We start from the raw sequence: 26,867 nt of genomic DNA, 5'->3' as shown, positions 1-26,867 counted from the left end.
GAATCAAATTTTAAATGCATGCATATAGGAACATTCTTCGTATCCCTATGGAGATATTTGACTGTGATATTGTGTTGGTTTGAAGTTTTTGTGTAATTAAAAAGGTTAACTTTATGTTTGTATAAGATATAAACAATTATTATATGAATAAATGCATTGATTTGGCCGCTCCTTTAGTTATTATTATAATTATTAATTATAGATAAATGGAATATGAATCACATACAAAACATAAAAAAACTACACACGATAACGAAATTGTAAATCATTGTAGTCCCTTTTGTACGCTGATACATGAATTGAATTTTTTATATGAATTATACCTTGCATTTTTTACTAAGTTAAAGGAATAATGAATATCCTTTGTATATTATTATCCCCCGCCGAAAAGGCGGCGGGGGATATAGAAATAGTCTACGTCCGTTCGTCCGTCCTTCCTTCCGTCCGTCCGCCCGTCCGTCCTTCCGTCCGACATTTTTGTCCGGAGCATATCTCAAAAAGTATTTGAGGTATCAACTTCAAACTTCATAGGTGGATAGACCTCATTGAGAAGGAGTGCAGTGCATAAGAATGATAACTTTACCCTGCATAATTTTTGAGTTATTGCCCTTTGTTTTTGTTTTTTTCAAAATTAATTTTTGTCCAGAGCATAACTCAAAAGGCCTTTGAGATATCAACATGAAACTTTACAGGTGCATAGATCTCACTCAGGAGCTGGCAGTGCACAAGAATGATAACTCTACCTTTCATAATTTTTGAGTTATTGCCCTTTGTTTTTTTCATACTTAAATTTTCACCTGAGTGGAGCATAACTCAAAAGTGTTTGAGACGTCAACATGAAATGTCATAGGTGAATAGATCTTATTGAATGATAACTCTTCCCTACATTATTTTTGAGTTATTGCCCTTTGTTCTTTTTCATATTATTTTGTCCGGAGCTTATCTCAAAAAGTATTTGAGGTATCAACTTGAAACTTCATAGGTGGATAGATTTTACTGAGGAGGGGTGCAGCACACAAGAATGATAACCTACCCTGCATTATTTTTCAGTTATTGCCCTTTGTTATTTTCAGCCATCAGTATTCACATAGGTTTCAAATCTGTAATCACTTCAGCCATTAGTTTTCATTACCAAAAGACCTCTTAAAATTGAATTATTCTGCTCTACTACATATACATTCTTCCAATGAGCAAACCCATTCGGCGGGGGATCGCCATGTTGACATTGCTCTTGTATTATTTAAAATCAATTATTCCAGTCAATTCTCTCTAATAGAAGTATAAATCAAATAAAAAAGCAGTACAATAGTAATTACAAAACATAAGCTTGTTTCAACTTTTTATTGATAAAGGAAATGCCAAGGAATAAGATAATTTTAGAATGTAATTATTAATAAACCAGACACAACATATATGATTAACAAAATTGGCTTCAACAAAACATACTGTATGCTTCACTTAGGTTTTTCCCTAGTAAAAACATCTTCAGACCTAATGGTTTGTATGAAATAAATGGCGCGTTCGCTGAATAGACAGTTTCATTTACTCACAGCTGTTTGTTGAACCAATAAAAATGGAAATACTAGTAATTGCGATGAAACGACATGATTTGTTCTCTTTATGTTTCGTTTCGAATACCTTTACAACCTTTTAATAGTATATTTCACTTTTGTTGACTTATATTTCAGTAATCTTTTAAAATAATTCTTATGGACAATGCCAGTTATCATTTTTATTTGCAAATATCTTTTATCACAATTCATATAATTTTACTAAATGAAAATGATACATTCTTAACAGAAAACACGAAAAAGTGAATAAATATGAAATACTGTTTGTAGCAAGAGTGCTATAGATAAAATTTCAATTCTTTATATTTTGTGCCTACGAGGCTGTTGATTTTACATTGTAGACCAGAAAAAATTTCGGGACGAAGTAAGGTGTGGCGTCGTTCGTTCGTCTATCTGTCCGTTCGTAGACAATTGGTTTCCTTTGAAGGATTTAAGTTTTATTTTGTCATGTAAATATTTTGTATCAAAAACCAACCTGAAGGTTGATTCTGTCTGCAGTTATTTTCTTCTGTATACTACACTGTATATATTTATTTATCTTTTTTTTTTTTTAAATAATTATAAAATTTTTGAGAAATCATCATTTGTGCTATCTAACTTAATAAATTGGCTATCTTGAAGGCATATATTAATATAACGGCATATGTGTTTTAAAAAGTTGTCGGTGAATCAATTGCAAAAGCTGTTACAATGGTCTTGAGAGTTTTGTTTGTAAGGGATAAAATTGTAATAGATGCATAACCAATGGCTTTAAATAATAAATAGATAAAAATGAAAGCGTATTTAAAAAGTGCGTTATTTTACACTTAGCGCATCACATGTGAAATATATTGCTAATAGCATATTGTAATAATTATTTTTGATTTAAAATCGAAAATGCTTAAGTACATTTACAAGCCTCTTTGAATTCTCTTTAGCAAAATGCTCGATAAAACAAAGATAATACTGATCATCATGGTATTTTTATTTAAACGCGGAATATACAAGGTTTACAGAATTGTCAACAATTAAGCCGTATATTCAATAACATTTATTTTAACTTCATATTACAAGCGCTATATATATTCTTTACAAAATTACAGATTTTAACAATTACGCACATTACAATCAGCACATGCATATCCTAAGCAAACATAATAATGCGCATATAGCTGGCACGCTAAAAAGTTTTTAATGGATTTGCCTCTGTATGCAATGCAAATTCGAAGCCTATGAACTTTTTGAGTGAATTATTATTAAAAACAGTTATAGTTTATAATCAAATAAACGAATCTTTGTCCTTTTTACAGATATAGTTTTAATAAAGAAATCATGAATATTATCTGACTTGAACAAGTGGCGCGTAAATCTAAAATATCCCTCGTATACAGTAATGCATGCCAGATGTAGCATTTTAGTTGATCACTGTGAAAACAAACATATTGTCTTATCGTACTAGTTTCTGACATTTTACTTGGCTCTTTGCCTTGTTATAACCGTTATTTTGACGCAAGTTTGAATGTTAAGTAATATTCAACACGGTTCAGAAATAGAAGTAGCGCTCTGTGAGTTTTTATCCCGGAAGCTTTAAGCTTAGTGCAAAAACTCTCAAATGTATAGTTGGAACCAATCAATACTAAGCGAAGAATGTATTTTTGGCTTATGCAAACAACGACTTGCCCCTAACGGGGTTTAATCCTAGATTGTTAGTCCGGCGCGTTAACCACTCGGCCGTGAAACCATTTATATTTAAGATATAACCCAGGTGTCGGGGTCATACATTGATTATTTGTTCGTACCACACTACTTTTAATTCATTGCCTTGACTTTATAACCGTCATACAAACTTTTAAGCAAGATGAAAAAACTCTGTGATGAATTTTGCCAAACTTATTATGCATCCACTATACCTTTTCAGGTATTACTTTGAAACATTAAATACCTGCAACTAAGCATCATATCTACTTCCGGGCAAAACGAAGTAACTCTTTCAAAGATATTGACAATATTTCTCGCCTTTATGAATATTTGCAACTCCTCAAATTTCCTTTTCATTTTAGAAGCTGCTTGGAAACTTTGAATAGTTTTATGACCTGATTTTATCTTTTAAATCAATTACTTATGATTGTCGAGCGCTTTGTCTTACGGTCAGCTCTTGTTATATCAAGTGTTATTTTACTGCAATATTGTTGTTATTTCAGACGTAGACTGACACTGAATGGAAAGAAATTATATTTTTAACGTCAAACCTTACACAGATTACGGTACATGTATACTAAAACACTAGTGTAATTCAAATACAACCCTACTCAAGCTGAAATATTATCAAATATCATTATTTGTATTTTCCTGTAAATGCGAAGCATTTTTAGATGATAGCTGACACGTTACAAGCTATGATTAGCAATATTACATTTATTCAATGCTCTTGCCTTGCATCAGTTGCCCAAGGGCTCACTTAAAAACGAATAGAACATAAGGCTGCCTAAGTTTATAAACTTGCATAAAATGCCAATCAAGATGAAAACCCATTTAGCGTCTTACATATTAAGATGGATTTAAAATGATTACACCATTACATCTGACCTTTCAAAATAAATAATAAGCGTCTGCGAATTTACATTATTGATGTTTCATACATCTTTAACTTATCATTATGCAGTTCTTCAAACAATATATGCAGCGTGTCATTAAAGTTCGTATATTTAGATATCTCCCTCTGCCATTATAGTACTGACTCTTACGCAATTATCCGTCGGAGATATGAAGATATATCTGTTTTGTTTCTGTTTTCATTATTTGTTTATTTACATGTAATTCGTCCCTTGTGAAATGAATTCATGTTTCTTTCAATAATATATAACAATGTCTCTTTCAAGAGAATGTACCGCCACTTTTAACAGAAGCTATTGAAATATCATAAAATGTTTCCTTTATAATTGTCCCTTTAATTAAAATACCACTTTCATTGAATGCAAAATTAAACTCGCCTGAATAATTAAACGTCATTACCCCTATAAATAAACACAGTTGGTGCAAAACTAATTTTAATGATCAATGCCAATGCTTTAACAAGTTGTAATACTAAAATGACAATTACGTTAAAAACGTCAATTCTATCACTTTCGGTTATTACAGTAATTTTCAAAGCAATAAAAATGTATTATATTCTTTCGACAATTTTTAAAATGGCGGACGAGACTGGCGCTTCGGATAACCTTATATATATTTCCACCCATTTCTCGGACAAAAGCTCGACATGGTGTCAACCTTTTCTCATCTAGAACTGTTTGTTCTATTTATTAAGAAAGCGATCATTCATGATTTTTGTTTGAAAAAATTAATACATCTAACGGTGATCTTTGAAGTGATAATTTTACTATAAATTTTATGTGAAATGAGAAATTCGTCTGAAATTGAGACTACCAGTCGGGAACACAGATTTTAATATTCAAATTGATGATTTAAGTTTGAATGCATTTAAGCATGAAATGTGTTTGCTGTGTTAGATGTAATTTAGTTCATCTTGTTACTTCAATCACAACAAAGATTTTCTTTTTTTTTAAAGAGAAAACAGTCTTCATTTTGGAACCAGTTCATATCATTTTAAACCATATCGTTGTTTTATTGTGTAAAATAATAATAATAATAATAATAATAATAATAAAAATCTCAGACCTAATTTATACTTAACTTGGGTCAATTTATCTATTTTGATTCTCGAATACCTACTTTATTGATATATCGAGCTGAAAACATAACATGGCTCATAAAACGAAGTTCAGAAAATGATCAAGTAATGACAAAATTTGTCATATTATATTTATATTTATTTCCTTTAAATATAATAGGCCGTAAAAATTCCTATTTACCAGATCATTGAATTTGACGTAAGCGATGTAATCAAATATATTTTAGATGCGGTGTTTAGAACAAATTTGAATCACTATGACACTGTGTTTATAGAAAAGAAGGCATTGACCTGTTAAAAGCTGGTATAATCACAACATGCCTTGGCACCATCTACACACATGATTGTAAGTGTGCTACTAATGTCAAACTGATTAACGTAGAGATGCATAAATAAACTATTTACCATTCTTTAGTAGATGTTGTTTTCTGTGCTAAAGACTAATTTTTCGATAATAGAAGTATTACAAAATCAAACAAAAATACACAAACACACAAAACAAAAACAACAAAAAACAAACAAACAAAGAAACGGTAATATTTTAGGTTCACTTGTCTATTTTTGATAAAAAGATAAAGCTGCATTTGTTGCTATGTTTGAAAGTTATGTCTACATTAAATATTATTTTTGGAAACATCAACGCATAAATGACATTGACAATCTTCTTGTAATTAGGAAGAATGCAGCGCACATAATTGACTGCGAGAATTATTTATTATATCCTCAAATGATCCAATCTTTACTGTAAGTACTGGAGTTAAATCTATTGCTTTTGTTTGCAATACCTCAATATCGAATATCATTACAAAATGTAATTATATTAATGCTACCCTAGAGAAATCTAATTTAAAAGATAAAAGCACAAAAAATATTGTTTAAATGAAAAGGTGTGTTTTAATCAACGCCAACGTTCAATCCTTGTGAGACAATAAATCAACATTAACGTCATACATAATGTGGTAAATCATACATTTCCAACATAATTTATTAGAATTGCTAATATCAATTTACATATCAAATTTCTATGTTTCATGGTGATCGAAAATAAACATTGACTATTAACTACGTCTTAATTTGGTTAATTAATTGAGATTAGTTTATACGAATTTGTTCTTATTCGATTGTGTTGTAAGCTATAAGCTTTTTTACACTTTCGAATAATTGAGATTCAAATCTTTAAATTGCTTGTTAATCTATGAACATATTTAGATACAAATGGCAGTGCTAATTTTAAAAGATCAGTGATTTTAATCAACGCATTTTCATTACAGTATTATGTTTGCCTTGAATGAGATATTAGTTGTTTTGACTCCTAAAACATATTAAGTACATAAAATAAAACAATTTTACGTAATTTAATTATTGTGTTTCAAGAATGAGCGTATGATAGCAATCTTTTTATCAGGTATTTTGATTGGAACATTTCTCAGAATATCTTGTCTTTTGTTCATGTTTTTGTAATGCAAAGACAAAGACAAGTGAAGTGTTGCGAGCTTAAATGTTATGTCGATTTGTTAAATCGTGTACTAGGTTACATGTAAATGCAAAAGCAACCAGTTTCTCACGTAATTAAGAATTTTCGACAAAGATCCTTTGTGGGATGTTATGTTTTTCATTTTCATCTTGTTTGTTGGTTTAGCCTAATTTGTTATTGTGATAATATGTAGATGATATCTTAGGTAATCATATCAAATGTTAATAACTTCCTGTCATTAGGAAAATCTGATTGAAATAGTATGATATCAACATTTTTGGTCAAAAATGGCTTCATTAGCATACTATCAAAGAGTCAATGGTTGCTTAATGTTTTTCTTTTACCGAAACTGTTGAGCATAAATAAGCGTTCTTAAAACGATGTAACTATCAAAGTCAAGTAGGAAATTGCTTAGGTGCAAAATAATTTTACTTTTCTGTTATATATAAATAACAATAAATCAAACGCAAAGTATATCACGACGGCATACTCAATTATTACAAAAAAAGGAATCTTGGAAAGCCTGCTATATTACAGAACATCCTTCCCACAGAAATATAAGGAATAAGGTCATAAAATCAATTAATAGGTAACGATTTCATGTGACATTTTTAAAGGTTTCTAAGAGTAGTCATCCTTTATAACTAACATACCGTCGGATAATTGTAAAAGCTTAATAATAATAACGATTGCTTTAGTATTCTAACAGAAGCGTCGACAAAGTTTTCAGTGGAACCGTTGCTATGCAAAATATTTAAAGAGGCAACATTTTCTTTATTTGATCTATAAGACTAAGGATACCTAGCTACATGTATGGAACAACTTTTCGTCCAACAATTCTTTTAAATCTAACTGCATGTAATGGGTGATAGAAATATATCAACTGTAATCTTATTGATTTAATGTAAAAGGATTGCTAGTTAGAAAAATAAATCGGGAAAAAACGACTGAACAGTTAATACTTAAATACTGCAAAAATGTGGGTTTTTTTTAAATTAAAAAAGCGACTTTGTTCCTTGTTATAACAAAACACGAATAAATAGACAGCCCTAAGTCACGTATAATAAGACTTACATTGTAATAAATAGACAAGTATTAAAACAAGACAATGTGAGTGTTTTCTATATAGCTAAGAGATAGGATATATTTAGAGCAAATATAACAAAATAGCAGATAAAGAAACCGAACTAGTCAGTAAAACTTTCTTTTGATATTGTAATAAATAAATCGTACTTCACCGAGAGATATTTTAAACAGAATTTCAATGAGGCTATTTATAAATCTAATTTCACATTATTTCTTTGGAATGGCATGAAAGTTTACAAATAAGAATACACAAACAAAATAATCGTAGATAGAAAACTGTTTAATAGCTAACATAAAATTTTTGCATCATTACAAAAAGACCTTTCAAAGTATATAGGTGTGCGTATTTACATAATTGACGTTTCATACATCTTAAACTAAACATTACTTAGTTTGAATTAGAATAATTCTCAAAGAAACGAATTTCAATGAATGATAATTAAACTAGCTTGAAAGATTTACAAACGTGACATTATTCCTATGAATCAACTGACATGTTTTGAATTGCGGTGTTGCAGCCAAGTGCAAACTGTTATACAAAAACTGATATGATTGATGAAGTCTCCTTAATCCACGGCAATTTTGTTAAAAAAACTTCTACAATATTCATTGTTAAAAGTTACAGATTCTGAGTCCCTTGCTTCATACATGTACAATAGAAGAATATTTCAGTGAAATTTTTCTTCACTGCCTGTAGAACACCAATCAATCACTCTATTATTAGGTTGTCCTTAATTTTGTACTCCAAAGCAACATGCAGGAACTCTAAAACTCTGTGTTAAATGATTTAAAAAGAGTCATTTCAAAGACCGGAGCACGTTGTCAACCTTGACTAGTGCACGTTTGAGCGAGTAGAAAGAGAATGCAATGACCATATACATATTTAGCTATGAACAATTCAAGCTGTGCCATAACATCATACCTATATACGATGAAGAAAGAATCGACATTTTAAACGATGAAAACGATCAAAAATACTATACAATATAAATAGACAGTTAAATATGAGATCTGAACCAACGAGGGTATTAAATCACAACTCAAATGAAATTTTAGAAGGTAAGCTTGTATTCTACGGTGCTCACAAAGAGCTTCCAGTGAAAAATTGATATAAATATAAATTTATAGAATAAAACATGACTTTGTTCCGGACATATACAAACACATACACCGTATATACTATCGGAAATAAGAGTTTAAATAGGACCCCAGCGAGTTTTTCAATATAAATCAAATTGTTGAAGGTATAAACTTGTGAAAGCCCATGTAAGTAGTAGGTTTTAGTAACAATTAAATGCAATATTTTTATTATCATAAATAAAATCGCGTATATCGATACCAAATATTCAAACAAAATGATAAAATACAAACTATCGTGTATTCAAAGCTTATGATTTTCAAAATATTTTAACTAAGTATTAAACATGTTTCAAGCTTTTCAGAAATTATTTCTAGTTTTATGATTCCATAAGAAGGCGATATTCTACAAGGCAAAACAGTAGATGAATTGCATCAACAATCGTTGTTTCATTATGTGTGAATAATGGATTTTATAGAATTCATGCATTTGTCTGCAATTAGAAAATGGAAAACATGAGAAATATCTAGACATCTGAATTTTACTATTTGAAATTACTTAAATGAGGGACAGTATAGAAAATCTGAATACATAGCTTAGAGAGTGAGAGATTAGGCAATATTTTTTATTTGTGTTATGTTAAATCCAAAGAACAACAACAACAAACGAACAATAAAAACAAGAATAAAAAAACCAAAAAACAATGCACAACTACAATAGTTTTTTCGTATCCAAAATGTTGATAACAGAGAGAAGATTGTTTAAAGTTACGAATATACATCTGACTTAAAAAGCTACCTGCCCTCTTATTCTAAACTTTTTTGGAAGAGCATTATGTAGAATATGTGTCTGAATAATTTGCTAATGCATGTTTTCTAAAAGTAATTATCTATATATTAATAATCCTTATTCATTTGATACAGTTTTTAGAAAATATAGAACGATCCGGAAATATTATACTTGTCTATTACATGCATTAGAGCTCATCAACAAACGTTTACGTGGATAAATAAATTAAATGCATATATCAGATTGTTAGATACCGCCACTTGAGTGAAAGATGAATTAACTAATTATTAATAGTAACTGTAGTTATAGAGAACTTAAAAGGCGGTAACATCAAACAATTTTGATAATTGGTAACATGAAAAACAATGTTATTTGGTGTGTATGTTTTTGTTTGATATATTTTCGTTGTTTTACTCTATTTGCCTTTGCCTTCTTTTTAACGAGTAGTTAAGAGGAGTGCATGCTGATTCTGTGCCATATTCTGGCGAACAGATACATAGATTTCAAGACAAGTCCTTTGCTATATTCAACAAGCATAATTACCTTGACTTTCATGTTATATTGTAACGATAGACGTGTGCTGCAGAAAAAACTAAACGAACGTATACATGTTCAAAAATGATAATTGTAAGAAATAGTAGCCAGTATATTATTCATTCTGTGAGATCAGAATTGATCTTGAGTAATATGAAATTAAAACAACTTTCATAAATTAAAATACTAGTTCAAATTCGTTAAAAATGATATTCAAACTGTTAACACCAATAAGCTATTTATAAGTTAGGATAAAAACACGTCTATACATTATGCCGCTGAGTTGATCAATTGTTCTTAATTAACTAAAATGGCATGTATTATTTTATAGAAAACATTGAGTGCTTAAGTTTTACAAGATGAATATCTTATAGTCCAAGTCAATTACACCTCGTTTAATATTTGCCGTGAATGAAACAGAAAATTGCTTCGACATTGATCAATGAAACATTAGAGCGCTTCAACAAAACTATTTTGCCTTAATATAACATTGTGCTTCAAAGACCTTTAACCAATGATACTATATTGAACTATTTTCATTGGTATATATTTCTCAGTCGCTGTTTCATGTTTTTTATCTATAGAAAAATGGGAAATGCAGTGCGACAACATTAGCTTAAAGCGTGGCACGCATACTTTACTGGTGTGTCGAGTTCAAAATATAATTTGACTTATCAACATAAATTCAGAGAATGATTAAGTGATATATAAATGGTGTTCGTCTCAGGATAGTTATACAAGTATTTATAACTTTAATAAATATAACAGACCGATAACGTTTAAATGGGTTAAATGAATACTGTTTTATTTTACAAAACATTACGTTAAGTTAACAATACCATATATTTACGTATACTGGCAAATTATATGCTTTTATGGTTTTAAAAGGATCAAGTTGAAACACGTAAATCTTTTTTAAGCTATCTCCTAACATATGGTTACCCTTGTTGTTTTGAATAGAATTATTACCGCCATCGCTTTGGTATGGTGGCATATTTCTGCCAACAGATAACCTGATAACTAACTAGTTGATTAAGAGGTTAACTTGTTACATAACTAGTTAACCTGATAACTTACTAGTTAATTAAGAGGATAACTAGTTACGTAACTAGTTAACCTGATAACTAACTAGTTAATTAAGAGGTTAACTAGTTAACCTGATAACTAACAAGTTAATTAAGAGGTTAACTAGTTACGTAACTAGTCATTATGTTTATTACGTTAACATATTTAATTTGTTGTTAAAATAGATAAAGGTCCATTTGCTGCTATTGTGAAGTCATTTTTACAATAAATCGTACTATAAGAAACATCATACGGATTCTCGTCGGTGTCAATCACCTTACCGTATTCAGCAAAATTAAGTGTAGAAATTTGACGATGTGAAATTTTCAGCATAGGATATTGAAATGACTATACTGTCCTCATTGAAAATATTTAACTTACTGTTTTTGAATGCAAAAGCTAAATATGGACAATAAATGGTGAATGTGCAATAAAATATTGTATCTTTAATGTAAAATTTTAATCAACGCAAATATAACAAGAAAATCATGTCATTAACATGAAAAATTAATTATTGCAATCGGTTCTAATGTGGTGTAACATACACTTTAAAACTACAATTACTTATGATAATTATAAAAATCTTAATGTATTTAATGTTGATTAAAAAAGCTTTGATATATAATCGCATATTTATAAGACATGTGATTGAGCTTCAAATTAATATTAATACGAGAATATCAAAATACCAATAACATAACTAGATTAACTTGTTTTTTTTTTTAATCAGGGCAACTTCAATTATAGTAATACGTTTGCCTTAAATGTGATGTTAATTGTTTTGACATTGATTCTTGTAACATTATACAAGTATCAGGTGATGAGAAAACTGTAAAAATAGATAATTATACGTGATTTTATTATTGTGTTTCAGGAATGAGCTTCAATTATATTAGAACAAAATGTTGATAAATGATATATATCCGGCTATCATTAGAAACTACATTGCATGAAATAGCTATAATTTACATTCATGTTTTGTTTCTTTTAGTTCTAATGTAGACAAGTAAAGTAGTGACAATGACAACTCGTTTATTTAAAAACGTACTGTTAACTCACCCTACTTTACCTAAAATATCATGTCTACTTTTATACGAGCACTAGGTTAAATGGACTGGTTAAACCAGTTTCACACGTTATTTAGATATACACTTCTTTGTAGATGAGATGAAAATGCAGAAATCTCATGCAGCAGGAGTAATTTTTGCATTGCCTATCACATTGTCATCTATGTTGTTTAAATGTACGCAGTTGGTCATTTCGGCATTTATTTGACATTTGAAGTAATTGTTTATATGCTGATGGCTTCCTGTCATTTGGAAAGTCTAGTTGAAATAATGTGAAATCATATAAAAACCAATTATCTCAAAACGACATCGTTATTTGCACACGACCCAAAAAAACATGTTGTTAACACTATATGTCAATGTTATATAAAGAAGATCGCAAAATGTTTTTAAACACATAAGTGTTCTTAATAATTATCAAAGAAACCATTAGGAATTTGCATCCATGTTAGGTTATATATATAAGGATTAATCAACGCATTGAAAGTTATATATTATGTTACTTTGCACTTAGTTCGCATTAAAATATGGGTTCTTGTACTGTTCGTCCAGGTCGAGTATTGATATAGATATACCCCAGACAGACGTATCAATTCGAGTCCTTTATACAACAATGTATCACGTGTCTTGCTAAGAAGAAGCATCAGAAATGAGGTTCAGAAATTAATGTATATGTATAGTACTGATTTTATTCATTTCCTTTATATACGGTTGTCTCCTGGGAAAGTCGTTCCTTATAAATAACAATTCGGCTGTTTGGACACATCAATGTAAGGTATAAAATGATTTATGAAAGCAAGTTTGATTAATTCTTCTCAAACCACCAGTCGAAGGATTCTTTTTTATCATTCCACCAATACTTTAGGTCATTGTTACTAGCAATATTTTGTAGAATATTATGTCTAGATGTAGTAATTTTAACCTCACAGTTATACTCTATGTATCTTCTGATTACTAACATGTTTGAAAAAATTCTTACGGACGAAAGAACCCTTTTTTATTTTTAAAGGTATTTAATGGTATGAAACTATTTTGTGGATTATCTTTATAAACTTTAGTAATATATTTCTTTCATCCTTTTTTAAAATTTTAAACAAGAATTGAAGTAGTAGATATATACACGTAGCGCATTATATATTTTTAAAAGAAATAAAATCAGAACTTCCCATCTATATTTCAATGACATTATTGATTTTTAATTGAAATTTGATTGCTTGAATATTTCCGGTCTGTAGACCAATTCTTTTACAAAACTATGAGTTTGAGCAAATAATTCTGTAATAAGTGAATCAGTTAAAATTTTGTAAACTGATATATTCTGTTAAGTAAACCTCAACGCTATGTATGCTTGCATTTTACGTCATTTATATATCATTTTAGAACGTGAATGATCCTGTATACCGAACGGAGGTATTTGACATGCACATAGCATTATATGGGATTGCTTTGCAGACATTTAATCACTTATACAATTCTGGAAGATAAGTGATCCCTTGGAAGCATTAATCACAACTAAATGACATGAAAATTGCAGACTTTGTTTGATTTTGCACATGTGGGATAACGATAAAGTACAATATCCCTTACCGGCTTAATAGGCACCGGAGCCAAATGTTCGGAACGTCCTTTCAAACGTGATACATAATGAAGCTTTTTCTTCTTTTATGATGAAATAAAATATTTCCAAAGTGGAATGATGGTATATATCTGAACTAGTGTAACACAGATAACACCTCATAGGGAATGATTCACCGTAAAGTGAGTAAGCATTAGGTTTAACATTAGAGACTGTCTACAAGACAGAGAAGCACACGACTATTTTTTTTTTGCACATACACTCAACTGTCTTTATCAAGGAAACATAACTTATTTTAGTTATTTAATGTCCAAGAGATTGTGTAAAACTACATGGTTTGTAATATTTATATCTAAACGGTGTAAAACTATCAAGCAACGTTTTTTTTCTTCTGTCATTAGATCTATAACCTTGGGTATGTTATCATTTTCTCACTTTAAAACAAAACATAGAATAATTAATTATAGGGGATTAAAAAAAGCACGATAGCACCTTAGCTAAAGTACTTTCTAACCACAGGAACTACAAATAACACGTCAAGATATTATTCCAAAACATCTCTTAATTTGTACAAAGTTAACAATAGTCAAATGGTAATGAAAGTTTGAATGTTTTGCAAGATATTTACAATCAATTTGACATGTTAGTATTCTAAAATGCTTTATCCGTTTAAGTGTGAAATGAAGTTTTGATTCGTCGAAAGACGAACCATTACTAAGAACTAACTATCCATTTGCAAGGTTTTATTCAAATTCGCTCTTGAAATATTGATTTTACTTTTCCAATTTCACGCTTGCGTTCGAAAAGAAAATATGTTTACAAACGTCAAGTCTAATTCAATTAAGAGAGTACATAAATACACGTATACAATGTTATTATTTCTATTTTGATAAGATGTGAAATTTTGTAAAACATTTGTCATGTTGTTTGTTTCCCTCTTCCATATATGTTTCTTTGTTTATTGGTTATTATTGTTGTTTAAGAAATAGGGTTAAAAGGTAAAATATAACGACACTGTTTATTTAATCAACAAATATATTAAATAATACAGAAGCTATTTCTAACAAAAATGCTAAGCGAGAAGACAAAAGAACCGTACGACAGGGCCAAGAAGTGTGGGTCATACAAACATAATTCCAATCCCAAATGTTTCTTTGCATTGGTTGCATTAATTTTGGCAATGGAAGACTGGTTGCTGACAGTTTCTGAACATCTTTTGGCAATACAGGACTTTTTATATATATCAACGTCAGGGATAAATGTCAGGTATCGTAAAGGTTCATTACTATCTTATTGTAAGATAAATTGCTTTTCTGAAGTAAAGTCTACAGGTATTGTTGAGTTTCATTAAAATTCTCACATGCTGTCTCTATGACACTGCTTCTTGGATTACCTTTGACAAGACTTTTTCCAACAAAATTATATTTATAGCTACACTGGTCGTGTAAGCTCATTGTAAAAACGGTTACAAGCAACATTCTTATAATCTCCTCTCAGGATATTCTGCTTGTCTGTTTCCCTTTCCATTTTTCATGGAAGTTTTGTAATTTAAAGAAGCTTCCTTTTGAGACTGAATATTTTAAATTGTCGCAAAAAATGAAGATGTTCTACAGAAACGACAAGGACTTTTTGAAAACAAAAACAAAATATCAATTGTTTAATAATAATGGGCGTGTATGTCAAGATATCGTTTAGTTTAAACGTTGACTCATAAAATCCACAAATTATTTTCAAATGTGTATATTAGGTTCGTAAAGCTATTTTTGTATTTTTCTAAATATGCTAAATATTCGTGCATAGATAGTTGTTTTATTATCAAATATATTCCTGATTTATAATGAATTCATAGCATGTATTGTTTGATTTTATTAACCTGTCAATTACATACTGGTTACACGGTCGATGCACACAGTATATTAATCTTCGGGTAGATTTCCGGTAAGCCCGTGGGATGTTCGCTGTAGGATGCAATTTAATTTAATTTGTATTTATAAACTAAGTACTCAGCGTTATAGCGCAATAGGGTAAAGCACGAGTTAATAATCTACGTGCCACACGTGTTTTAAGTTCGAGACCGCGTTGGTCCATGTTTTTTTTCTTATTAATACTTTCAACATTATTGAAGCTATATATCATTAATTTTATTGTCGTTCGTTTTGTTTTATTATGTTTTACTTAATTTTGTTAAGTCTATACTCTTTTTAAATGACATATTTTAAGAATTCATGCTTCAAATTAAAACGAATTAAAATCAATAAATGTCTTTTCAATGCCGTAAAACAAACAACAAATCTGTTCCCTTAAAATATACTTCAAAAATAAAGAAAGAGTACTAGTAGGTTTAAAACAATGGCAACAGTAAGGATCGAACCACAGACCTCTCAATTATCAGGCATTCTCGTAACCGACTGTGCTATTGTGAATTAACGAAAACCTTCACATTTAGCTGGCGTGACTTTCAATCCATGACTAATATACACATATACTAATATACATTAATTCTCGTAAACTACACGGACCAAACCGAAGTGGGATCGAATATTTAAATGAGTGCTATAATGTATTCATAATTGACAGGTCAATAAAATCAGACTATACAAGACATAAAGATAACCAATGCATAAGTGTGATCTTGAAGATATTGGCTAATATAATACCGTAACGTTTTGGTTGAGTATACAGTTTTAACGCAAAGAAATAAATGAAAATTAGATTTTTAAATGAGTATATTTTTCAAATAACTGTATTTGCTTTTATTATTTCATAAGATTTGTTTTGTGAGATCCTAGCCTATTTAAATCCACATGAGGCAAATCTTAACCTCCAGTTGTTTACCATTAAAGATTTAAGAAATATATAAATAAAACTAATTGACTTGAAGGGCTGTTTTCTTATATTTTCTTATGCCGGCGGTCATATGGTAATCTGCAATTATTAAGAATTTTACATGACTTGTACGAGTATAATATTATAATTATAATATTGAAAACAGTAAAGCAAGAAAAGGGACGACATTGCATTTTCTTTTGATTGTTTTGAAACAATTATTTGATACATGTATAAACTTTTGTTTAAGCTATCAATATTATATCAATATGATCAATCATTTTCATTACTTTGCTCACACTAACTATATTTTTGAAATTAATTCCTGGAGTTTCCATAGAATACAGCATTCATTACTGAACAATCATTTGCCTGCATTGTTAAACAAAGCAAACAATTTGAAAATTGATGATTTAAAATTGAATCGTTTTTATATTTACAAAATTTTTAAAATCATAGTAGTCTTTGATGAATTGTTTTCCTGCCAAAATATTTTTCCACGAATATTGCATCTCTTCCTATAAGAAACCCATATGTCTGATTCCTCTTTTTCATCTTTGAATGCAGGCCTACTTTCCAACACTGCTTTTTATACATTGTTGTTGCATTACACTTTCCCGAATTGTTATATTTTGTATTTTTCAACAATTTATCCAAAAAAAGAAACGAAAAACAAAGAAATAAATATATAATTAATATCACAAAAATACATTGAATAAAAAACAAGACTAATATAATGATTGATAATATATTACTGCCCTATCTCAAAATACTAGCAACTATTCTCTTTGACATTTGCTTTCAAAAAGTGTTTTCTCTATATCTCTGATAGGCGTACTTCCTTGAAGAATTTGCTGAGTCTGCAAATCGTCTTAAAACCGCATCACTAGAATTATACACTACACGCTGTATTTGATCCTCTTCGTCTATGGAATATAAAGAAAGCTATCGGGTTCACGATACAGTTCCAGAAATACGCTGGTATGAACAGCATAACAATTGGATTACTGAAGTTATGAAATATATTCATGTACAGTATGATGAAAAATGGAGACCAGGCACCGATGAAACCTGAAATTTGAAATTATAAGTTCATGACAATAATGACATAAAGGCAATGAATAAAATTTACCACGGTAAGTGTCAGTATAGTTGCAATTGCTTTAAGATCATGTACATTAAATTCAACAAATTAATTGTGTTGAGTTCTTACATGAGACTATAGCTGTTAATAATGCAGAAAAAAAATCAACACATTTTACTAGTTTCGACTTTATTACGTAATATTTTATCAAAAGTGGAAATCAATAACATACAAAAATGACGTAATTCTCTAAGTATGTGATTTTTATCTTACCTAGAACTATACCAAATGTCAACTTTATGCTCCGTCGTTTTGAACTTGGGAGTCCTCTGTTGAATACTAAACTTATTCTCATATTGTCAACCCCATGAATACCTTGAAATATATGAAAAATTTAAAAAAAATTTACAACCATCTTTCATTCTTACTTGCAATATGTTACGCTATGTTTCTCTTTTCTCTTATTTGCAAGACAAACATGAAAAGCAAGATCAAAAAAAGAGAACGGCATTAAATGAAGGCATTCCCCAGTACGACCCAGCGACAAAGGACCATCACAAGAAGCCCAGCAGGACACCAAACCGAAAACTTATATTTTCTAAATTAATTTTTATAACATTTTTATTTCTTAACATTCATTAGATGCAAATGAATTTCAATACTAAAACTTTTGTGTTCACATAACCTCTACAAATAAATTAGTTGTACAATATATGACATAACTTAGGATATTTAAGTTGCAAAATTTTACATTTGCTTTATGCTCAGTCCTTTCGCCATTATTAACATGATATGATGTGTCAATGTACCGTAGTAGCCCGAGGAAAATACTGTTACCCGAGGCCACACCGTCTCTTCAGGCTCTTATTTTTCAGATTTTTACTGTTACCTTTGTAACAGTATACAATTTTAGTCACATGGTACGTTTGAACAAAGAACCGTTAGAATAACTGCAACTGGCATATCGGATATCAAATTACAAAAACGTAATGGGTAATCAAACAAATTATCAAATAATGAAAATGCATTGCTATGATCATCTCTTATACTTATTCTATGACCTATTTCCACAGAATCCGTAACACGCGCCTAATAATTGATCTTAAATAACACAGCGATAGGAAGTAAACAGCAGATCATTTAACAATTCAGAAATTCATCAAGGTGAAGTATTATTTACTATACTGTATGCATTTAATGAGCATGCACATATTTTGCTTATCTGTACAGTATATCAAAATCATACTTACTGTTTGGTGGGGATCTTGCTCGCTTATAGATAGCGTAGATTAGTATTGAATAACTCATGATGATAACAGACAACGGTATCAGGACTAAGAATATCAAATATAAGACGTAAAATACCTGTAAGTTAAAGAAAACAACTCATTTATCCATAGATGTGCGAGGTTTTTAAAGATATACTACTCTCAACCTTCAGTAAAATATTTTTAATCAAAGAAATGTATTGAAATCTATGAAATTCTTACTGAATATGTTTTATTTGAAATAAAAGAATGGATAAACTATATATAGAAAGCTGCATTTCCTATTACAGGTCAAGTAAAGTTGGTCTTTCCTAAATACAAACAGACATTATATACATTCAGATTGTGACCACCTATAATGTGTAGAATTTTAAACATATCTTCTTTGTGTGAAGTCAAAACATGTTTATTTTATTTATACGGAGAGACTGTGTATCAATATTTTCGAATATCAAATTTGAGCATAGTATATCTTTAAATGAAACAAAATAGGTACAATTTTGAATTTTGAAACATCCGCAGATGTGTTCATATGGCGGTTATCATGGAACCTTCAATGTGACACGGAAGTGCCATTCCATGAAAAGCGGTATATGGTCCAAAAGTAAAACAAAATGCGTGTGCCCTAAACGAGAAAATAATGGGCGGAAATATAAAATGGAATTTTGAAAGGGGATCAGAGGTTATGAAGCCTGCATATCACAGATAAGACGTCAAAAGACAAATTTAAAAAGCAGGCCACATATCCTAAGAGTGATTCAACAGTATTCAAGTGAGGAATACTGGAACCACCCAACAAGAAAAAAGCCGAATAGAAAAAACTAAATTACCACAAGCACAACAATAATGTCCTGCTGAACGATCTTTAAGGATCGGAAATATAACATCTCTGATTGAATGTAACACTTTGAAAGAAAAATGCAATGTATTAATAATATTTATTTACTTGATTATAAGAAAGGGTTTTTTTCCCAAAGAAATCTCGTTACAAGATGTTTTCAAGTATCTTCGGATAGGTTTGTTGTAAAAGCATTTTTGCTGGACAACACATGGGAATCCATGAGCAACAGCTAAAAAGAGACACTATTGGATCTTGCAATAATTGATGAATTCCTTCTCTGACCCTTTATTTGAATAACAATAGATTTAACTCTATTGATAATGAAAAGGTTGTAATGTTGTTCTTATTGTATCCACTAATCTGTTTATCAAAGTTAAACAGATTAGGGATCTATGCATTATACGAGGGCTCGCAAATAAGGCATGACCAACGACTTCTTAAAGCTTCTTACTAAAATTTGATAAGCCATTGCTAAATGTACGTGATAATATATACAAATTGTCTTTTGAAATTCTCAATTTTACAATTTCAATTTTCGGAGACACTGCATACTGCATGATGTATGTCTTTATCAATTATGTTTCCCACTTTCTCCGCTTTTCGCGACAGCTTGACGACGGGCATCATATTATTTCCCTATTCTTTCATCAACTTTTCTGATCACATCTGTATGCTTGTATGCTAACGCTCGTAAAAGATTGTTACCTTAACACTTTTTTTACCTTTTTAACATGACCGTATGTGTCTATCAGCACTGAAGCAGAAAATGATTCAAACATGACCATTTATATTTTACTTAAAACATGAGCAGCTCTTTACACGTCAATGTATGAGGATTGTAAAATGACGATTTTTGTTGTTTGCCGCAGAAGCACACCCAGTATAAATGGTTTAAAATTTAGTGAATGTGTATTTTCTCTAAATAATGTTTCTTATCTGGTGATACACTCATACAACTTTATTTAGGGCTCAGGTATGGAAAGCCATGGCTGTCTGATATTGTTCTTTTTCGATTTATTTAACCATTTGGATAATATATAAGTTCACTTCGACTATATATGAATTGAAAACACCTTCTTATTTAACCGGAATCCATTATATTAATCCACAGTTACAATATATGAAACCATACCGTCAGTGTATGAAACCGAGTTAGCAATATATAAGTTGATTTTCTCAATATATGATTCCAATTCTTCAATATATTGTACCAAAGTAGCCATGTATGGAACCAGATATCCTTATATGAAGCCGAATTATCAATTTATTAATTCATTTTTACAATTATATATGAAACCATTTTATCAATGTATGGAACCAAAGTTGCAATATATGAGTTGGTAATACCAATTATTCAATATATGGAACCAAAGTAGCAATGTATGGAACCAGGTGTCCTTATATGAAACCAAATTATCAATATATTAATTCATTTTTACAATATATGAAACCATTTCATCTATGTATTGAACCAAAGTATCAATATATAAGTTGATTATCACATTATATGATACCAGGTCTTCAATTTATGGTACCAAAGTAGCAATGTATGGAACCAGGTGTCCTTATATGAAACCGAATTATCAATATATTAATTCATTTTTACAATATATGAAACCATTTTATCAATGTATGGAGCCGAAGTATCAATATATAAGTTGATTTCACATTATATGATACCAGATCTTCAATATATGGATCCAAGTAAGTCATGTGTGGAACCAGATGCCCTTATATGAAACCGAATTATCAATATATTAAATCAATTTTACAATATATGTAACCAGTTTATCAATGTATGTAACCGAAGTAGCAATATATAAGTTGATTTTCACATTATATGATACCAGTTCTTCAATATATGATACCAAAGTAGCAATATATGGAACCAGAATGTCATTATATTGACGGGACTTTTTTTAAAGGCTGTATTCTATCCCTGCTCCGGTATTACAGTTTCGCGCCAATATTCCTTGTTGAACTGTCAAAAGACTGAATGCATACTGCACATTTTCTAAATAAGGAAATATTTAAATTTAACGTCACATTCATTTAAAATGGTCTGGGCAGGCAAAACTTATCGTTATATATGTACGAGTTACAACAAGTATGTCATAATTTAAGATTAACAAAAAACATTTTTAAAAAATAAGTTCATCTCGACCTTTACCTTTGATCAAAAATGGGCATGGCCAGTAGGACACATCAAGGTTAATGTACTCACAAAGTTTAAAAATAACTTGTCAAATAATAAATAATTGATTTCATGAAAAAGTGTATTGGCGCGAAACTGTAATACCGGTGCAAGGATAGAATACAGCCTTTAAAAAAGTCCTGTCAATATAATGACATTTTGGTTCCATATATTGCTACTTTGGTATCATATATTGAAGAACTGGTATCATATAATGTGATAATCAACTCATATATTGATATTTTGGTTCAATACATGGATGAAATGGTTTCATATATTGTAAAAATGAATTAATATATTGATAATTCGGTTTCATATAAGGACACCTGGTTCCATACATTGCTACTTTGGTTCCATATATTGAATAATTGGTATCATATATTGTGATAATCAACTTATATATTGATACTTCGGCTCCATACATTGATAAAATGGTTTCATATATTGTAAAAATGAATTAATATATTGATAATTTGGTTTCATATAAGGATATCTGGTTCCATACATGGCTACTTTGGTACAATATATTGAAGAATTGGAATCATATATTGAGAAAATCAACTTATATATTGCTAACTCGGTTTCATACACTGACAGTATGGTTTCATATATTGTAACTGTGGATTAATATAATGGATTCCGGTTAAATAAGAAGGTGTTTTCAAGTCATATATTATAGTCGAAGTGAACTTATATATTATCCAAATGGTTACATAAATTGAAAAAGAGCAATATCAGACAGCCATGGCTTTCCATACTCAGGCGTTAAGTATTTGTTTTACAGTTATTGTTCACACCTTTTTCGTACAGCCCTTGTACTATAACAACACATGACACAAAACAGAACAAGCTATTTCATGTAATAGTTTAAAAAAATATTTTCATTTGCTTGGACTATTTAATGTTTCTTTTTAGTTATATCGCTCTTTAATTCAATATTAGCCAATACAAATCAGCAAACCTTCCATTCGTCTCCTTTGAAGCCTTCAGTGCACGTTGGAACACTTTGCTTTCCTTCAATAAAGTACGGGTCCTTTATTTCTTGATGGTATATTTTAAGCAATGGGCTACAAATAGCTGCACTTAATGACCAACAACAAATAATAAGAATCTTCTGCAAGGTATTTCCTAAAATCAGAAAAAAACAGTGAAATTTACTAATCAGTTTTAATCGGTATTTTATTTGAGATTGCTTATAAATTTCAGAAGTATTTCAATGGACAACAAATAACACAGACAATAACACATATTCATATAACAAAATAAATGATTAAACATCAAATTCGCTTTAATTTATATTTGCCTATTAAAAGTGAATATATCTGTATATAGAATAGCAATCAAACCAAATAAAGGTTACTATCTTGGATTAAAACTGAACGTTTCAGCTGCATAAGTCATAAAAAGAAATTTTGGTACAATGTAATGTCGAAGTAGCTGCTATTTATTAAAAAGTGGAATATGTATTTACCTCTTTTAAAGTTGAGCATTGGTTTAGCAACAACTAGAGCCCTATCCACACTAGTTGCAGCAAGGATAAGGTTAGATGCAAGCAAAGATGTATTACTCAGTGTTCGTTGAATTCTGCATACAACATCCCCAGCAAACCACCAGTACATTAGATATTCTGCTCCTAATGATCGTTCTAAGGCGTTAACTAAGGCGTCCGTTATACCTGTTGTTAAATCTATGAACAAAAATTGAACATCTAGTTAACTCAATCATGCTATCCCATATCTAGATATACTTTTTAAATCATATACACATTCACGGGGCCTCTCAAAGGTTTCTATAAGATTGTTACATAGTAATAAAAACATATTTATCTTACATTTTCTTTGATAACATCGTATGCTTTAAAACGATACATTCAATTCAATGTCATTTTCCCAATTCCTGTCCAATGAATTGATAATGCACTTCTAATTTTCTGCTTGATTAAAGTTACTTGCTTTAGGCAAAATTTGCTAATTGGTTTCTGCATCGAAATGAATAGAACAAATAAACACGTCAGGCTTTTCTCTGAGAAGATAAGTTTTGGAAACGAAAACCTGTATCAGTATAGACTGTTTTTTTCCAATTGTTATTCCAAGTGTCAAAATTCTTAGACAAACGTTTTTATTAACACATGTTTAATGTTGTACAATTACATGCTACTGACCTGCAATTGCCATATGCATGAGAAGAAAGTAAAGTCGAGACTTCTTCTTGTATCGAAGTATTGTAACTATAACAGCTGTATTCAAGGATAATATAAGGACAACGTTTAGCCATTGCATACCAAGACCAATATAATAACATTCCTGTAATCATAAATACACAGTTTCACAGTATGGATATATTTCTAATTATCGAAAATACGATTTATAAAAATTGTTAATACAAAGACGTCACTGATTGAAAACCAACGAGTGAAAGGAGTCAGTAACAAGCAACGTTACCGAGAATTGGAACATAATATGATCTCGAAAATATATATCAGAATATATAAATGTATGAATGTATTCTGTAAATTACCTTATCATTTTCTTTACAAATACAGTTAGACCATTGTTCCTCAATGTTTACTTAATGCAATACCAAATATGTGTACAAACACAATATGACATTTCAATGAACAGGTGTTTTCAAATTTCATCATTTTGATATCACATAAAACATTGGCTATATATCTTTTTCAGTATTTTGAGCAACTTAAACATGAATATGCATGTAATTTAGTGCACATTTACAGTCCTTCAATTTGCTATATAGAGGTGAAATAATATTTTTTGTAAACTAAAGCTTTGCAGAAATTAATGTCATCAACACAACAACATTGGAACACAAATTGGAGCATTAACGCTGATTTCCTTTGATTTTACGGCTTGTGTCAATTTGAATATTACACCAGGACAGTCTTTAACGTATGCTTAATGACATTTAAGCATGGTGTAAGACGTTTCGAGTTTCTATCAATACGTTTGATATCTCGTTCATTAGTTTTGAATCACATGCTGAACATTTTATTATTGTAAATAAAAGGATTTACCCTTGGAAATGTACAGCGATCAATGATTAATAGCAGTTAATCTGCCCACGACTTGTCTTCCATTGGGGTTGTTAGACAGGTTTTCTAGTATTGGTGTAAACAATAGATAATCCTGTTTGATACGCAAGAAAAACTTTTCGATTTTCCATGTTAATGGCACGTCTATATTTCACAATTACAAGGTGTCAATATCATCGAACGAGCGAGTTTACAAGTAAGTTATATTTCCTATTTGTCTCCAAGAAGAAGAAAAATTTTACACTGGCTGTCGGTACAAACCGACAATGTAACTGTTTATGGCGGTAACGAGACTCAGTCTAGTTTCCCCTAAACAGTTACCCAAGAGCTAGATATTCCCGTCTGTACCGACAGCCGGTGCTTGATTCTTGTTCTTGCATATAACATGTCAATTGTTTTCGGAACAGAAATTATGAAAACTGATATTTTTATTACATTTGTATTACGCACTTTTTCTTAAAGTAGCGTATGAACTTACAACTTCATTCATAACGGTAAAATGACGCCATCTTAAGAACGCAATTCATACATAAAAGGCACGCGGCATTGACATCATTTGAAGCACGCGACTATTCTTACATGGCGATGTAAGACAGGTTTTCTAGCATCGGTGTAAACGGTAGATAATCCTGTCTTATATACAAGAAAATGTGTTTCATATTCCATGCAATTGAACGTCTATTTTTCACAATGACAAGATGCCAATAACATTGAACGAGCGATTTTACCAGTGAATTATATTTTCTGTTTGTCTACAGATAGAAGACAATATCAAGTCTTGTCGATATTGGTAAATGATACTACGAAAGCAAACAAGACGTGATTGGGAATCATGTTTTAATGCATTTCTGATGTGTTTGTTTATATAGTGTGTAACAGTTATCTTTAACAAACAGGCAATTTAATGAATTATCTTTCGGAAAAGAAATGTTCGGGTTGAACACCAAGGGACAGCTTGACAAATTAGTTTTTATCTTGACGGGAAAAACCGTTACATATGTAGATTTAATTGTTGTTGATTTTTACAACCATAGAACGTAACTCCAATGTTTCTACATATCTCTTCATGGAAAAAAGCCATTTTACTGAATATATATTTATATCCTCGTAATTTAATCCTTTTCTCATCTATCGTCTATACGACACATTAACATAAAATTATTTATGTGATGACTTAATACAACATAGAAACATAACAAGCAAGCATTTTCTTTCCAAGATGTGAACTGGTATATACAATAAGGGTAAGTAGGATGTATCAGTGAATAGACGAAAAACAAAAAAAAGCTAAGCAAACAACTTGCAATATCAGAATTATTCGTTTAATATACTTTATGACAATTCATATTAAAAAACTTAGGATGTTATATCAGATTTAAATATACATGTACATTTTCAATATATTTAATACCAGTATATGAAGAATGTAAGTAAAAACAATTATTGATAGTTCAAGTATCATAGTAGCTGTTACAATTTTTTCTTTCATATTTATGTATTTTTCAAACACTTTTTATCAGTAACTGTTGTGTCTGTACTATATCTTACTTACTTTTGCTAGACATCAATTGCTTAAATGATAATGTATTCTTGAACATATTATGTGTTATGGTTTTTACACTCAGTCTTATCCTTAACACATTATATTTGTATGTGTAATTTTAGTTTAACATATCAATGGTATCAAAGTCGCTG

At 30.1% G+C, this 26,867-nt stretch overlaps 1 protein-coding gene across 2 annotated transcripts in view; it reads right to left on the bottom strand.

Annotated features, from left to right (window-relative positions):
- Positions 1-17,546: 17,546 nt before the first annotated feature.
- Positions 17,547-26,867, bottom strand: part of LOC132724430 (neuropeptide S receptor-like) — a 30,795-nt gene continuing 21,474 nt past the window's right edge. For both annotated transcript variants that reach the window (XM_060709288.1, XM_060709290.1), the window contains exons 2-7: positions 24,285-24,426; positions 23,595-23,810; positions 23,085-23,251; positions 19,071-19,185; positions 18,094-18,195; positions 17,547-17,807 (exon numbers count right to left, since the gene is read on the bottom strand). In XM_060709288.1, coding sequence (XP_060565271.1) covers positions 17,629-17,807; positions 18,094-18,195; positions 19,071-19,185; positions 23,085-23,251; positions 23,595-23,810; positions 24,285-24,426 — 921 coding nt within the window. In that variant the 3' untranslated portion in view covers positions 17,547-17,628. The remainder of the gene's footprint in view (positions 17,808-18,093; positions 18,196-19,070; positions 19,186-23,084; positions 23,252-23,594; positions 23,811-24,284; positions 24,427-26,867) is intronic.

This window comes from Ruditapes philippinarum, unplaced genomic scaffold (assembly GCF_026571515.1).
Source record: "Ruditapes philippinarum isolate M1 unplaced genomic scaffold, ASM2657151v2 ctg1654_1_1_1_1, whole genome shotgun sequence".
Lineage (NCBI taxonomy): Eukaryota > Metazoa > Mollusca > Bivalvia > Venerida > Veneridae > Ruditapes > Ruditapes philippinarum.
Note: the sequence above shows the minus strand (reverse complement) of the source record. Positions and strands in the feature narration are given on the sequence as shown.